This window comes from Aulostomus chinensis, chromosome 10 (assembly GCF_037954235.1).
Source record: "Aulostomus chinensis isolate RoL2024-O1b breed Wild chromosome 10, RoL_Achi_v1.0, whole genome shotgun sequence".
Classification (NCBI taxonomy): domain Eukaryota; kingdom Metazoa; phylum Chordata; class Actinopteri; order Syngnathiformes; family Aulostomidae; genus Aulostomus; species Aulostomus chinensis.
The window spans coordinates 23,987,883-24,004,944 of record NC_141329.1 but is presented as its reverse complement, the minus strand read 5'-3'; the positions used below and the strand labels follow the sequence as shown (position 1 = coordinate 24,004,944).

Below are 17,062 nucleotides of genomic sequence, written 5' to 3'. Positions count from 1 at the left end.
GCTAAATGAATGTATAGTAAAAATAAGTACCTGCAACCCTAAAAGAGAAGCAAAAATAAGACTTTCTCAATAATGCCTGACTTTTATGTTTGATGTTAAATGTTGCTGCTTTAAAGAAGTAGAAGGGTAAAAAGCTAACAGTCAGGCCCTGCACTCATTCACGTCCCCTAAGTAGATATAATCCCGGCTGCTTGCTGATCACTTTTGTGTCTTCTTCTTTCCTCTGCTCTCCCAGATGTTCCCTGTTATGTGTCATACTTCCCGTTTTCCATATCTCCTCCGTCAGAAGTGACGGGCTGTCAGATGCTCCCAGTCACGCTGAAAGATGTCCAGTGTGCTCATCATTATCAGGCCCTGCATGCAGACAAACAGTAGTTATTATTAACTGTGCCCTGCTAAGAGGATTGCTTCCTGTGCTCTCAGCCTCCACGCAGTTATTTAAAGGGAGCTTGCATTGCCGCCCACTGCCTGCCACAGCTTTAGAGAGAGAAAGAGAGATGTTGAGAGAGTGTGGAGGAAGCAGAGGCAGGGGGGGAGAGAGAGAGGGCTGATAGCCACACACAGGACACCGGAGGACGGCTAGAGCAGTGTGTTTTGTCAGGGTCTTGTCACAGCGTCGTGTGTGTGACAGCGGGTGCTACCTGCTGGTACTGGCTCAGCTGCTGCTGCTGTTACTGGAGAAACCACATCTAGAGGGGGGGACACTCACCAGGAAACTGCAACCATGACCAGCCAGCAGGACTCAGGCTTCTTTGAAATCAGCATCAAATCCCTGCTGAAATCGTGGAGCGGCTGTGAGTAGCAGTTTGTTGTTGTTGTGCTCAGCTGACTGCAGCTCTTCTAGGAATCCAAATTTACTGTATAGCCTCTTTTTCCTGTTGTGATCCATAAGGCGGATATTGCTATTGCTTGTTTCAAATTGAGATTTCTGTTCAGCAAGCAATGTTTTTGTAAAACTTGGACCCATCAGTTTTAGCAACAGGGCATCCCACTTGAGTAAGGTTCTCTCCTGTCTCATAGCAACAACCAGGGTGACACTGTCACCATGACTTCCTCCAAGTATCTAGTGAAGGTTCCTGGCTGAGAAGTTGTCCATCAGTAGCCTTTCACTCTCGTTCCGTGACCTAGATCAAGTCACATATAAAGTTCTGCTAATGGTGATTCAGCATATCATTTCTGCTGCCTATGACTAATGATATTTTACTTGAGTAACTGGTATGAGTCTCCCACACAGTCTAAATAGCTCTTATTAAGTGGGAAGACACAATAATAGGATTAGTGGAGGTTCAGCTTGGTTGCATATTCTTCTGTGGCTCCCAGCTCTGCTCGCTACAATCAGGCAAAATGAGATTTGAAGCATCCCTGTGTCTAATCATGTCATAATTCCTTTATGTCAGATATGAATGATGGACTCCCATTAAATGAAAAGAAAGCCTGGGAAATATGATTCAAAACCAGGAAGCAAACTTCCCCATAATTCAGTTTACAAGCTATATTTAACATGGACCAGTGCTTAACAATCTGAAATGTGAAATCTGCCGCAGCGTAACGGTGGTGTGATAGTTTACATATATCCATAAAAATCCAGATGTAAATAGAAACCATAGTACATGCTGTCCCTGTCTACACATTCAGCATTGAGCCATCTCCTGATGATGTTGCATAATCCTCACAGTGGGTCACTTTGCTGATGAAGGCGCAGGCAGTCATTGATCTGTATCTGTGTTAGCTCTGCATTTAAATGGTTAGCTATGTGATCTCCTAATCTCATCCCAGCTCATATTTACACGAGCAGTTATGTAATGAATCATATGATGATGGCACCAACTGTGGACCTGATGAAAACTTAAGCCCAAACTCTTTATGAGTGTATAAAACTCTTGGCTGCAGTTAAGTATATTTCGGAAATATTTATTGATTATTTAGTGATAACTATGCTACAATTGGTGTTACAGTCTTTGACCTTCAGTTTGAGCTTCCCTGCTGGTTAGTAGTGATAGCAGTGTGTGTTTGTCTTGTGCCCACTAGGTAAACACAGTGAAGGTACTCTGGTCTCGAAAGTCACAACTCTAATAAATCAGTGACGACCAGCAGCACAACACTGGCTTTGTGAAGCAGCGGCATCAGGTCTGGTGTTCAAATTGCCTGAGGGCTGGTCCAACCTCAGCCAATCAGAGATGAGCTTCAGCCAGTCGAGCACAGTGAGGCTCTTTTAATGAGTAATAACATGTTGCTCTGTTGTTGTTTTTCAGTTATGAAATGCTGTTCAGGTTTTTATGTAATAGTTTTTGTATTGAAATGTACAGTTTTGTTCAGCTTTGTCTGTTTTTTTTGTTGTTGTTGTAATTCAGTTTGTGTCACATTTGACCACATTTTAATTAGTTGTCGTTTCCACATACACACTCAAAAATACAGAGAATTATTTACACACGGACATTATACATTGGCGTTTAAACAGAGATTTAAAAATGGCCATAGAAGAAGCAGGTGGCAGTTTCCAAACCTGAAAATAAGTAAGCAATATTGTGAACATTAACTTTAAGTCAATTGGGTTTTTTTTATTTGGGGTGGGGGTGGGGGTGGTGTGTGTTTTCTGGTTAAATGCTGGAAATAAGGTCTATGGATCACACTATCTTAAAATAGTTTAACCTTTTTGTTCTACAGCATACGATATGCCAGTAAATACTGCACTGTTAAATCGTTTTGTGGACACAGCAGTAGTGACCAACTAGCTGAAGAGACTAAAGTTGTTGTCATGGACATTAAATGTCATCACACAAAACGCAGTAACGCAAAGCTAATTGTGCTGACATTGAAGCTACGCCTACACGGTGTAGTTTAATCACAGCATAGCATTGGCTTTGTACAACTTCAAAATTCAGAGACATCACTTGAGATTTCCTAACTAAGCAAGTATGTTATACACTTATTGTTTTCAACAGAGCTTATTTTCAATAAATTATTCAAAATCAAAGTAAAACCCCCAACTGACTTTGACTTGAGGGAACCCATGGCGATGAACTTCCTGGTTGGCTAACAAAAACATGCCTTCCCTGCAGCACTGTTGGCTTTACATGAAGGTCTGTAGTCGCTCTCTTGCTCTCCTTCAAAATTATTTTGAAGCACTTAAACTGTGTCTGGAAGTAGATTCAGCGTTTGATTTGTTGTAGAGGTCATATATTAGTTGAAGGTTTTTGCTAATTTTAACCCAAAAAAAAAGCAACACATTGAATTTATTGTTTTACTGCCTTTTTCTATTTTTATATCTGCAGTGAGTCAGTGAGGCTCATTTGGAGCTCAGCAGGGATTCTTTCTTCTACTTTGACAAAAAACTTCTTAGCATAAACAAACTGACAGAAAGGTTCCGTCTTATTATGTAACGTGACACATACTTATTTTTAAGTCAAACTCACCTTTCCTGGAGTATCTACTTCAATAACAGTGTCCCTTCATTTTTAGTGTCAGGGAAAATGATATGTTAATACTGTACAGCTGGGATGGAGAGGATTAAATATTAATATTTGGACCTAACAGATCCTCCATTGACCAGTACTCACTCATAAATGCAATGTCAATGTTTCTCACAGCAGCTGGACAGAAATACTCCCAAAGGTCTCTGCTGACCCTGGAATTTCTGGTCCAGTTAAGGAGGTTAATTATATCTAAATATCCACCCACTCTGTTCACAAATGTCTGCTTAAGTGGTTGTTTACTCGGTGGAAGAGTCTCTGTAGATATACAGTATATATATATATATATATATATAGGGAACCACTATCTGTATTTCTTGTGTGTGTGTGACAGAAAGAGAGAGAGAGAGTGAGACACTTGTTAGCCTGTTTGTATTGTCCTCGAGGGAGCACCACCATGCTCAGTTTGTTTTCAGCATGGCGATGATGTAATGCACACTGCCCAGGCCCCTTGTTTGCAGTCACATGTCGTGTCTGAGTCCTCGTACAGTGCTGAGAGCAAGAGAAAGGGCTTGATATACACACTGGTTGCCTTCTGCGCCTCCCATTGTTTAAGGTCATGAAGATACGAGCCTTTAGTCCAAATGAGGTGTCAATCTATTCAAATACAATTGTTATCACTGTGTTCTCGCTGTCGGTCATTTTGAGTTTTGATTTAATCCAGAGCATCCGCTCCAGAAACGGTTCTTTGAGGCTTCCTTCTTTCTCCAGTTGCTACTTTTGCCTCCCCTTGATCTCTGACTAAACGTTGTTGAGTGACGAAAGCATATCACTACAGGTACACTGGTGAAGGAATGTCACCACAGATACGACTTTTCCCAAACTTCTTATCATGTGATCTGAGCAAGATTCACCTGGTGGTGGTATTGTGGGAACTTGTTTGGTGAGGTCCTGAATGTCCACAGTGATATGTAAAAGTTACACACGGAAGTTTTTAAATAAATCGTGGTTTGCTTACTTTATGGGGCGTGTACCATAATGACATCTGATCAAGCCTGGTGTGTTTACACTCTGGTGGTCTCTGCCTCATGCTTCATCACAGCAAAACGGGGGTGTGGAGTCGGGGGGGGGGGGGGCTGCTCTGTCAGTATAGTGTGTACCCTGAGATAAATATAGTCACACAACTATGCCACCATAGCATCACTGTGCTTTGCCTCAGCTAAAAATTTCTGCCTGACCTTCACTCTTAGATGGCACCGCTTGGTCACAAGGCTAGAGGAAGCCAATGCAGAAGGCAGAGCCAGAGAGAGAGAGAGTGAGAGAGAGAGACCAGAGATTGCGTGGTCTCTCGTACCAAACACTACTCCCACTTTATAAAGCACACCCGCCTTTGGCTCTGTGCACCATGGAAACTATGCCCAGGAGAACAGAGCCAGCTGACACACAAGACATGGTGGATTTTATTAGCGAGCATTTGTCTTAATTCAGGACAATCCTGGATACCATCACCTCCTTCCCCACTATGGATGGGACGGCTGTGTGCTGGAGTAAGGCCAGCGTCATCAGCTTCATTAAGGGCCTGGGTAGGTGCTGAGTTGAGAGTGAGAGAAGCCAGTCATATGAGATCGTCACACATACTGGGCATTCCTTGAAAGACCCTAAGAGTCCATGTCCTGAAAAGACCTGGAGAAGGCCTGCTCGCTGGTTCTTCAGGGTACCTCTTTTATGCAGCTTTGGCAGAGTCGCATTCTCTTTTAAGACTCAGAAGTGCTGATTGAGAGTTTTGCCCGACTCCTGTCTTTTTCTGCTCGATCAGTGTTTTGTAAAACCCCATTCGACGTTCACCAGTGTTGTTCTGAAATACTTGTTTGCAATTCAGGTTAACTTTCTACAAAGAGGTTGTAGTTTAGAGTTTTGGATGCAACAATTAATCGTCATTGATCAAAGAAAATGAATCAACATCTATTTTGAAAATGGAGAAATAATTTCAGTCTTTTATCAAGTAAAAATGTCAAATATTTGCTGGACTCAGACTCTTGTGTATAAGGCTTTTCAGCTTTTTTGTGTCAGTTATGACAAAGTGTGGCGTCTTTAGGATGTGGACTGGTAGATGGACAAAAGAGGCAATTTGAAAATGTCACTTTGGTCACTGGGAAATTATGATGAGCCTTTTTCAAATTTTCTTTTGATAAAGTCATCAATTCATTGAGAAACGTACGTAATCAAAAGATTCATTGATAATGAGGATTTTCAGTAATTGCAGTGCAAGGTTTGAGAGAAGCAATTATCAGAATTCAAATCCCCTGCTTTTATCCTCTAATTTGGTACAATATAAGTCATCAAATTCAACAAGCAGTGGTCTAATTCATCCGTGACTCGGACAGATTTAATGTGTATTACAGTGTAAATTTGCTGCTGCTTTTGTAATTTCTGTGCAGTCACATGTATTTATTACAGGCACATGTGCGCACACACACACTCACACACACACACACACACACACACACACACACACATTGAATGCAGTAGCTTAGGAAAATGTGGTTTGCATTGTCAGGCTTTAACTCTATTGTGAGTATTTTACACTTCAGATTTATGGCAGTTCCTGAGGTGGATGTACTGTTGAGGGCTGTAGACCTTCTGACAAAATCAAATTTTCAGCTCTAATGAGATTTTTGTATGCAGTTCTTTACTATATTTAGCACTTTTTATGCATGCAGGCACCAGAGTGTTGTACTGAGGCAAATTTTAACTTGTCAGTTAGTTTGCTGGGTTTTATTGCCCGAGCCAAGCCATCCTTAATCAAATGGGGGCCACATCATAACGCTGACTGCAGGATGGTCACATGCATGAGATTTTTGCTTCCCTCAAAGGGCAATGACATCTTTGGTAGGAAATGAAAACACCAGCTGCTGGCCATGGTGTTTTAATTTCCATGTGCGCTCTGTGCACCGTAGCACATAGGAAAGAAAGAGCAGACTCAGGGCAAGCCAGTGCCCTTTGGAGAGTCTCCCTGAGGAATGCTCAACATGTTGGGAACTTTATGTCCATGTTTGGAAACTTCTCTGTAATACCCTTTTGCGGTGATTCCTCTTTGTAAACAGATCACTGGCTGATCTTGTCCCTTTCATTTGTGCCTGAATTGGCAATGTTTTACTTAACAAAACTGTTTCCCCTCTTCTGTTTTCTGTGGTGTTTCTGCAGCCTCGCCTGTGGGGAACGGATACAGTAAACCCCCCATCCCTCCAGTCTGCTGTCCTCAGGGAGAGAAAGGTCCCCCGGCCATGATGCCCATCAGTATCGACCCGGAGAGCAAGCCGGGCGAGTATGTCCTGAAGAGCCTGTTCGCCAACTTCACTACCATGTCAGAGCGCAAGATCCGCATCATCATGGCTGAGCCACTGGTGAGTCAGCCGAACCCTAACCCTAACCCTAACCATAACCACTGACTGACTGACTGACAGCTGGTATGTCTCATAGTGAATCTTCTTGTGTTACCTGTTCAGCTCTGTTCAAGTTGCTAACTGAATAAAATAGGTTAAAAATGCTGCATGTATTATCTAGGGGCAACAGGATATACCAATACTGGCAACATGCAGCATTTAAAAATAAAAGAACCTACCTAATATCATATTTATGATACACGTGATAATGCTGTAAAATAATCCAGTACCAGTAAATATCTGGTATACACTCTACCTCACAACATTGTTATTTTGAGTGTAATTAATTTGCCTAAAAGAGACAACAGAAACAGTTAATAATAACAGTTAATAATGCAAAGATGTTTTTTGACTGGTAGCACTCACCAGATGCCCCTTTATTACTTAGATTATATTATTATCTTGGAGTTGCAGAGTGAAATTCGTGTTGTGAGCCAGTGACGCTGATCCACCATGAAAGCGTTTTCCAATTTTCTACCGTGATCCCTTGATATAAGCATTTAATATGAAAGTCCCACTTGCTCCTCTTCCAGTCAAGCATGGTAGAAGATGGAAGCAGTTCAAAGATGGATTGATCTTTTTCTTGAAATGTAGAATAATATTCAGTATATGGAGGGGCGGCATGGCTCGGAGGTGGAGTGGCCGTCCAGCAACCGAAGGATCGCTGGTTCGATCCTCATTTCCCCCGGTGACCATGTCCAAGTATCCTTGAGCAAGATACTGAACCCTTAATTGCTCCTGATGGCTCTGCGACGAACTGGCAACCCGTCCAGGGTGAACCCTGCCTCTCGCCCAATGTCAGCGCTGGGATAGGCTCCAACCCCCCGTGACCCTTAACGGATATTGAAAATGGATTGATGGATGGATGGATGGATAAAATACAGTATATGTTTTTCTTTGCACACCACACCAGAAGTCAGAGTGTAACAAGGTCAGACAGGAAGCCCAATAGTGAGAGTAACAATAGTGGGTTTGGCTGTTTTGAACAACGAAACATTGGATCATTTAATCCTAAGAATCCTTGAATCTTGTTTAACTGAAACATACGTGAGAGTTGAATGATAAAAGATGTTGTAAGTCACAAGTCTTATAATGTAAGTAGAATCACAGCCAGCAAGAGAAACTAGGTGGTTACTACATCTGGTTCGAGTGGAGTAAAACACAATAAAGGAGTGGACAAGGTTGCATGAAATGGAAACACTGGAAAATATAAGTGGAAAGAGAATATGCACCAACATAACCAGGAACTACATCAAACTTGTGCTTGAACAGTAACTGAACTCATCTTCTCTAATGTCGCTGATGTAGCGTTGCTTACGAGCTGGTGGAAAAAACAGGGCCCTCTTGAAATTCAGTTCTCCTACAATTCTGAATCAGTTTTCCAAATGCAGGTTCACATTTGATGATGATGTTCAAATTGTTAGCTCAAGTATTCTATAGCACACTGGTTATCCTGTTAATCACCTGTAAAAAAAAAAAGGCAACTGTACCTGTTTTGAAGGACTCAGTAGTTACCTTTGAGAGATGAACGTGAACTATATCGTGAACTATCTGCACATATGAGTGTTAGCTGCAAACTTCTGCAGTGAGAAATGCATTTCAGTGTTAAACAACGTAAAGCAACTCGGAGGTGAAAGAATAATGTCTTGCTCAGTCTGTTTCACCTCTGAAACACCCATTCAAAAGCTCATTCATTATCTCGGACAGCGACGGCTTTCTCCTGGAGATAATGGTCATGTTCATAACTCAGCAAAGTACTTAGTCTCCTCCTAATTTTAATTTGCTTTCAAAATATGAATTCATACACAGTCAATTTTTTAGTTAGTTAATGTATTTCAATGGAAAAGTTGAGAATAATTGCTTATATTCTGATTAATTTTACATGATTGCAATGGAATGATAGAACTGCATTCATATATCCTCACACAGTAGCCTTTCTTGTGCACAGCAGCCTGCACTCCTGAAATCGGGGCCCTATCGAGTGGTAAGAATCAATGTTGAAATGAACTGCGATGCCAAGAATCAACATCAAATTGATCATATAATTCTTCACTCTTGTTTTATTTATTGTTTGGTGGGTTTTTTTGGGACAACAAGCTGCCTAACTCTTTCTGTGAAAGCCCTTATACCCTAGAGTATGCATCACCTTGGGCACGCAACTGAGCCTCGGTCATAAAGGCTGAGATGTTAACCGCCATATCATGTGTACTTCTATGAGATTCAGCTGTTCCATCTGGACAAGAGGAAACAGCCTCAGGACAAAATTCAGATGTTTTTTTTTGCCAGATTTGTAGTGCGTGATTCAGTGTATACACGCTTCAGCTGAGACTGCGTGAGATGCATTGCTGTGCCAAGCCTTGGGCAACTTTATGGTATCTGTTTATAATGTATTCATTTTAATTTTCAATAAGTCCCGACCTAATCTTTTTGGAAAATGATAGGAATGCTGGCGGTTTGTGAATCTGTTTTGACTGAGATACTGAACTGCATAGTAAAAGAGGTTGAGGGCGAAAGCTGCCAGTGAAATCTTAGAAAGAGTATTTGTCTACTCAGGTTTGGAGACGGGAAATAGGGCCAACATCAGCTGTCATAAATAATTTTGTTGACAGACAGTCAGGCAGACAGGGAAGAGCCTGTGTGCGTTCAACTCCACTCACCACCTGCTCCCCAGACACCATTAGTATCATACGGCTGAAACTCAAATATAAATGACTGACTGATCCATTTCACTAAGAAAAGTGCCAAACTGAAATACATTCAGCAGTTGTCACATACCTTTTAGACACTGTCACATTGTTAACCAGAAATTGCTGCCCCTCCATGTGGCCTGATGAGTTTACTCTGGTTTGTACGTGCAGTCGTAGAAGTTGGGATTTGTAGGAAGCTGTTATCACTGGCCTCTGTCTACAGGGATGTGTTAATTACCACGGGGAAGTGTGCAACCCCTTGTTTTAATGTGCTTCTCTCCAGAGGACTGCTGGGAGGAAGTGGAGCTTTGTTTTTCCTCTCGGTGGAGAACTATGCTAGCATACAGTTGTCCTTCCTGCTGTCATTTTAATGTATTTGTTGAGCACATCCAACAATTTCTCTATCTAAGGGATCAAAAAAAGAACATAATAATGCTGTATATTGAGATTATGATCAGCCTCCTACGCAGTGCAATGATATCCAAGCAGCATCAATATTTCTGTCACTGGAGCACAGATGGACTCCTCAGATCCGAGCATTTGTCCCAAAAACTAAAAGGTTCATCAACAGCTTAGCTGGCATTGCACCGAGAGAGAGGGAGACAGACAGAGAGAGAGAGAGAGAGACAGAGGGAGAGACAGAGACAGAGACAGAGACAGAGAGAGAACGCATCATCAGCCCCCTCCATGTCAATGTCAGACAGTTAACTATTTTGGATTAAACATCAAGCGTGTTTGTTGTCAGGCCAACAGGGTAGCAAAGGTAGAAACACAGAGAAGCAAAAGCTAAGAGAGAGCAGAAGAGATGTGGTGTGTGTGTGTGTGTGCGCGCGCGTGCATGCTTCACGTTCATTTTGTCATTGGCAAAATGATAGTGCTTATCTTTTGCTATAGATTATGTGATAGCAGCTTTAACAGCGTGCAGAAATAACACAGTAAAGATGTTGAACTTGTGCATTCACATTGTAAGTCTCAGCGTGTTGTTTTGTGAAAGAACACTGATAAATATGAATCTAAATTCTTCTCTTTGTAAAGCCCTTTTCAATAAAACATTTAGAAAATTCTGAAAATACATAATACTCAAATAAATGAATATTTTTGCATTTCCCATGGAAAATACTTTGATGCGAACTGTTGTAGAAAAGCTTTCTGATTGTTTTCCGATTGATTGACAAATTGTGTCTCATGACCCTCATTATCCTTTTTTTTTAGCTCTTCAAACCTCAGCTTACATTTACAAATAAATAAGGTGCGTCCGTATAAGCTGATTTGATATAAAAAGAAAAACCTTATAGCTGAGTGTGTTGAGTTTGCTGCATCCCTCGTGTCTTACTTTATTACACATGATAGACGACCTTGATAATTGGAGCTGTCATGAATGTCTCATCCTTAATGTCTGACCCAGCCAGCTCGTGGCCTCATAGCCTCAGACTGATTGATGGCTCAGCCATTATCCGTCCTGGAAAGTTCAGATATACTTCACAAACTCGTTGGACAATACAGATGAACTTTAGACCGAACTACCAAAGACTTTGCTAATTTGAGTGTCAGCTATTTCAAAATACCTTAAAAATGCGGAAAATGACCCATTTTTACAGATTTGTTTCTTTTTGTTTCGGTTTTGCAGGAGAAGCCATTAACAAAGTCACTTCAGAGGGGTGAAGATCCTCAGTTTGACCAAGTATGTGCTTTTTTCCAAAATGTATTTATCTACTTGATAGATTAGGCAAACAAATATGCTTTTTGTTGTTGCTCATACAGTCCATACGTGCTTCCTATTATTGCAGCTATATAAAAGGCTTACAAGGCATCTTTCACCTCCCTATGAGCACCTAGGCAGGCATGAGATTTTACTGTCTTGAAGACTGCTCAGTTATGAGGTACTGTAACTTGTAAGGGCTTAGAGCTGAAAGGTTTGCTCACATCCATAAAGGTCTTTCAGAGCCAGTGAAGGGCAGGAGTGTTTACCTTGAGAGCTGGCAGCGGCTCCACGCTAGGTGTGTCCAGCAGGTCTGTGGCCTCTTTCACTACCACAGGGGCGTGTTTGTGCTGCTGCGTGAGGCCATTCAGCTGCCACACAGACCCAGGATTCTTCTCCAGCTTCGTGCTGAATGAAGGGCTTGCTATGTTCCACGGCCCACCAGACTCTCCTCCCTTCCTGTGTGCCCGGCTGGTCCCGCCCGTCCCTTCCTTTTCCTCTCCCTCCCCCGAGACTGATGGAGGCTGCCCCATGGGCACCTTTTTGAGGGCCAGATCACCTCACCCTTAACTCTTCTTTTTTTCCCTTAATTTACGTTGAGACTTAACCTTAAGACTGCCTCACCCAATTCATTTTTACAAGCATAAGCAATGTTGTTGTTTTTTTTAATGAATCCTCATGTGCTGTTGTAATTTGGGTTTAATTTACTATACAAATAAATGCAGGAAACCCTGATAGAGATCTCTGACTTTGGTATGTTAACTGCCAAACACAAACATGCATTAGCATAACGTATGTCTTGTTCTTCCAGCTGATAAGCACCATGAGTTCTCTGGCTGAGTACTGTCTCCCCTCCATCCTGCGCACTTTGTTTGACTGGTACAAAAGACAAAACGGATTAGAGGAGGAGTTGCACGAGTACCGGCCCAGAGCCAACACCAAGTCCAAAAAGTGAGCACCATGACACAAATGTCGCTCGGTGCAGAAGCAGAAGGTGTAATAGTTAAAGTGTGTGTGCACTCTAGTAAACCTGTTGATACTGTTTTCTCTTCTTAACAGTGATGAGCAGCAGAGAGATTATCTACTTGAAAGAAGGGATTTGGCCATCGACTTCATCTTCTCTCTTGTACTCATAGAGGTTTTGAAACAGGTGACTCGTCTAACCTCTTTTCCAGTAAAGGCTACTCTTACTCATACGTGTATGTGATACATTCTTCTTCTAAAGGGACACTCCATATTTTGGGGAAATATTCTTATTTACCGTCTTCCCCAGAGCCAAACAAGAAGATAACAACAAAACAAAACAAGCAACTGCTGTTATTAGTCATGGCCAACATTGTAAGATAGCGTGAGAATTTTTACTTGCATGCCAAGTCCCTGAACCTTATTTAGCAACTTTTGGTGGAGTTATGCTAACACTTTCCCCCACTTCCATTCATTATGCTAAGCTAACTAGCAGTCAGCTGGTGTCTGTGGCTGTGGCTGGTGTCCACTCCCTAATGCACACACATAGGAGAGAAGGGTATCCGTCATCTTTTCTGGCTCTGAGGAGGGTGGCAAATAAGTGTATTTTCCAAAATACTGGCTTGCTCCTTCAAGTAGGACTATTTTGATTTATTGCAACTGGAAAAAAAAGTTTCTTATTTTTGTTTTTGTGAGGTTGTTTTTGTGACTGTCTCCTCTGATTCTTGACTAGATGCCGCTCCACCCTGTACTTGACAGTTTAGTCAATGAAGTCATTAACTTAGCCTTTAAGCACTTTAGATACAAAGAGGGGTACGTTGTTTGTTTATTCTTAACTTTCCTTGCACATTTCTGTCTTTCTGTCATTATCTTATTTTTTTAAAGGTTGTTTTCCTTTCTGTTGTGCTGTTTTTCACAGGTACCATGGTCCTAACACTGGCAACATGCACACTGTAGCAGACCTCTATGCTGAAGTCATAGGAGTATTAGCTCAGTCCAAGTAAGTAAAATGTCAGTGCAGTTGACTCAGGAATAACATTTATGATATTCTTTATTTTTGGGAATGGCTCTTAATTCACTGCTCTGCTGGCGTTTGGTGGTGCGTTACCATCCCTAATGCCTCTCTGCAAAACATTCCCCTGTTCAAGAGACTGGAACATGCTGCAGGGGCGACACACTTTTGGACAGGTCCCCCTCACACCAAACTAGGACTGGAAATTGATGTCTGTTTATTTGAAGATTTCAGATCATGACAGCAAGGAACAAGGCCCTAAAATAGCGATATGGTTGGGAAGAACTCTGCATGTCTACTACCCAAACTGTGCACTGGCTCATTTCCTGTGGGGTATACATCACTGGCTGGTTTCACGGAGCTCATTCCTCTGTTTTTTACAATATTAGTAGAAGTAATTGGTTCATTATCATTTTTTTTGTCATAACAAACAAGAAAATCCAGAAGCAGCTTTTCATGTAAGTACAAGCCAAGCCATGAGGAAAGAGGTTAAGAGATGCTCATATGAGCTCTCTTGATGGATTATCTTCTAAATTTAGACTGACTGAAGAATCCCATCACTGGTTCATTTTGGGCAAAGGATCAGGTGCTAGACGAGGAGCTCATCTTGACGCACAGACTTGCTGTCTGCTTATAGAGACAGGGAAATGATATTTTTAGGACCCTTGAATATGTTCAGCTATTTTCTCCCTGCATCAAATCTCTCTGGAGTGAAAGTCAATGTGAAAGTGCTGATTTTAGAATTTGTCCAGGCTAAGCAAATGATGCAAGGTGTCTGTATCTTTTTTTTTTGCTTCTAAGGTTTCCTGCTGTGAAGAAGAAGTTTATGACTGAGCTGAAGGAGCTGAGGCAGAAAGAACAGAGTCCATATGTAGTCCAGAGTACTATTAGTCTCATCATGGGAGTCAAGTTCTTCCGAATCAAGATGTATCCCGTTGAGGATTTTGAAGCCTCTTTTCAGTTCATGCAGGTACTATAAATTAAAAAACAAAACAAAGCACTGAATTATAAGATTCTTTGAAGTTCAGTTCTTAATCAAGTCTTGCCAAATATATTTGTCAAGTTTCTGGTCCAAACAAAATCATAACACTTGAGACAGAATCATCTCAGTCTCACATGTCACAATGGTAAAGAAGAAGGCTTTCCAAGGCAATACAATCATATTTCAATATATTTTCCACAGTAAATTTTGCTTAGTGCATTGGCAAATTATTGCACTTGTTACTGTAACCACATTTAACTAAGTAACAACAAAACACCCTGTTGAGAATTTTTCAAATCAGATTGTATTGACCTAGAAACAAACCATTACTAAAAGAAAAAGCTTTCTGGTAAGAGATTCTGTTGAGTATTCAGGGAAATTTTGTAAAAAAAAAAAAAAATCTGAATATAAACAAAAAATAATCAAAAATACATGTTTGTTGAATTGGATCATTTTATATGTCATATTTTCACTTTTTTTTTTCTTACTGTTTAATTAAAATGACTTAGTTTCTTTATCTCAGTTTTGATCATGCTGTTACATTTCTGAACACCCTGTTTTACACAGGAATGTGCACAATACTTCCTGGAAGTGAAGGACAAGGACATTAAACATGCCTTGGCTGGTCTCTTTGTTGAAATTTTGGTTCCTGTTGCAGCAGTAAGTTTTCTCAGTAACATATAAGTGGTATGCATGATAGAACATAGTCTGTCGAGGGAAAAAAAATACTATTCTAAAGAGGATGTTGTCTTACCATGTGACTGTCCCAGGCTGTGAAGAACGAGGTGAACGTTCCCTGTCTGAGGAACTTTGTGGACAGCTTGTACGACACAACGCTGGACTTGTCTGCCAGAAAGAAGCACTCACTGGTTAGTTAACCAGCAGAAAAACCAAAGGATACAGCTCATTGGGCCTGTTTGTGTTTTTTTTATACCTCCATTTCACTCTGACACCCTCTGCTGCGTGCTTAGATAGCCTGGATGCCTGCGGTCTCTGTGAATCCTCAAGCATGCCAAGGTCACTCTTGTGCAATAATCTCTTGCAGTGTTAGTGTCCACATTAGAAATAATTTATGAGATGTCAATCCCAAAGCATTAAAAAGAGACACATACTGTAGATTGGGCATCTTCAGTGAAGCAGTTCACATATAGTGGAATAGAAATTATCTCATCCTATAATGTCTGCTCTCCCTTGAAGCAACAATTATAGCTTCATACACACTTCATGTGTTATGTATTATCAGGATATGGCATGACAGAAGGAGAAAACCTTGTTATATCTTCAGTGGCAATCTGGTTTATGTCTTGCATTTCCAGCTATGAATCTGAATCACACACTCAAACGGTGAACTCAGAGACTTGTGAAGATTCACTTCTTATTTTATCACTCAGCATGAGGCTATTGTAAAAATGCAATATATAATAAAAGTGATATAAACACTTCTCTACACAGGCCTTTTATCCATTGGTGACGTGCCTGCTCTGCGTTAGCCAGAAACAGTTCTTCCTCAACAGATGGCACGTCTTCCTTAACAACTGCCTCTCGAATTTAAAGGTAATGTAACATGGAAAGTGGTCCGTTTTAAGGGTAGCTATCTTATCTGATAAAAGAAAAAAATGCCTCAGGCTTACGTTTGAGTTTCACATTTGTGGGTTTTATTATTGACCGTCCACTGTAAATGTGGTTCTGTTACAGAATAGAGACCCTAAAATGGCTCGTTGTGCACTGGAGTCCCTGTATCGTCTACTGTGGGTTTACACCATCAGAATTAAGTGTGAGAGCAACACTGCAACACAGGGGTAAATATTTTTGCATCTTGCTCCATCCTGTTTTTGTTTTTGGTTATTTACATTAAGAAGCTCACTGATACAGAGAGAGAGAGAAAAATTTTTTTCGTGGGTAGTTTTTAACACCAAATGCTGCTTCCTTGTTACTGATTTTATAGGCAAAGAAGGAAAGAATGTCCTGTTCTTTATGTACACAAGACTGTCAGTGCTGGTGGCCCAGGAGTTTACAGACATGATTATGAGCCTTGAGTCCACAGGAAGAATCTTAAACAAGTCAAACCAGAGTAGATGTTTCTCTCAAAAGAAACTTGACTTAAAATAAACATCTTATAAAGCAGTGTTCAGTCTAATACTGTTTACTATGGGATTTTTCACAGCCTCAACTTTTATAATGATAGGTAATTAATTGTTTTCCGTCTTCCCACAGACGCCTCAACACCATTGTAACGACTCTTTTCCCGAAAGGATCACGCAGCGTGGCACCAAGAGACATGCCTCTCAACATCTTTGTCAAAATCATCCAGTTTATTGCACAGGTAATCACAGTAATCTACTGTTCTACTCCTGAGACATCCTGTATAAAAATATCGTGATTAGACACCTTGTTAAACACATTGGCTTCTTTTTCTATTACAGGAAAGACTCGATTTTGCTATGAAAGAAATCATTTTTGATCTTCTCTCTGTTGGGAAACCTGCAAAAGCCTTCAGCCTTAATCCGGAGGTACTCATACTACATTCATTTATAATGTTTATATATATATATATATATATATATATATATATATATATATATATATATATATATATATATATATATATATGAATTAATCCAGTGATATGGCAGATATGCTCTTTAAAAGTATAATATGTTGCTTTAATACTAAAATTTGTCGCTTTTGGAACTTGTTGCAACTCTTTTTTTTTCTGGTAAAAGTGTCTAGCTGTTCTTCACAGCATGTTAACTCTCAAGAATACAAATATTGAAAATTTTTACGTAATGTTTGTGACGGTCTGACGACCCGTCCAGGGTGAACCTCACCTCTCGGCCAGTGTCAGCTGGGATAGGCTCCAGCCCCT

At 40.8% G+C, this 17,062-nt stretch overlaps 1 protein-coding gene across 2 annotated transcripts in view; it reads left to right on the top strand.

The window, feature by feature from the left end:
• The first annotated feature begins 457 nt into the window (after positions 1-457).
• Positions 458-17,062, top strand: part of frya (furry homolog a (Drosophila)) — a 42,434-nt gene continuing 25,829 nt past the window's right edge. For both annotated transcript variants that reach the window (XM_086216553.1, XM_086216552.1), the window contains exons 1-14: positions 458-794; positions 6,615-6,814; positions 11,168-11,221; positions 12,051-12,190; positions 12,299-12,389; positions 12,936-13,015; positions 13,122-13,202; positions 14,016-14,184; positions 14,764-14,856; positions 14,967-15,065; positions 15,649-15,750; positions 15,892-15,995; positions 16,411-16,519; positions 16,620-16,706. In XM_086216553.1, the coding sequence (XP_086072679.1) occupies positions 725-794; positions 6,615-6,814; positions 11,168-11,221; positions 12,051-12,190; positions 12,299-12,389; positions 12,936-13,015; positions 13,122-13,202; positions 14,016-14,184; positions 14,764-14,856; positions 14,967-15,065; positions 15,649-15,750; positions 15,892-15,995; positions 16,411-16,519; positions 16,620-16,706 (1,479 nt within the window). In that variant the 5' untranslated portion in view covers positions 458-724. The remainder of the gene's footprint in view (positions 795-6,614; positions 6,815-11,167; positions 11,222-12,050; positions 12,191-12,298; positions 12,390-12,935; positions 13,016-13,121; positions 13,203-14,015; positions 14,185-14,763; positions 14,857-14,966; positions 15,066-15,648; positions 15,751-15,891; positions 15,996-16,410; positions 16,520-16,619; positions 16,707-17,062) is intronic.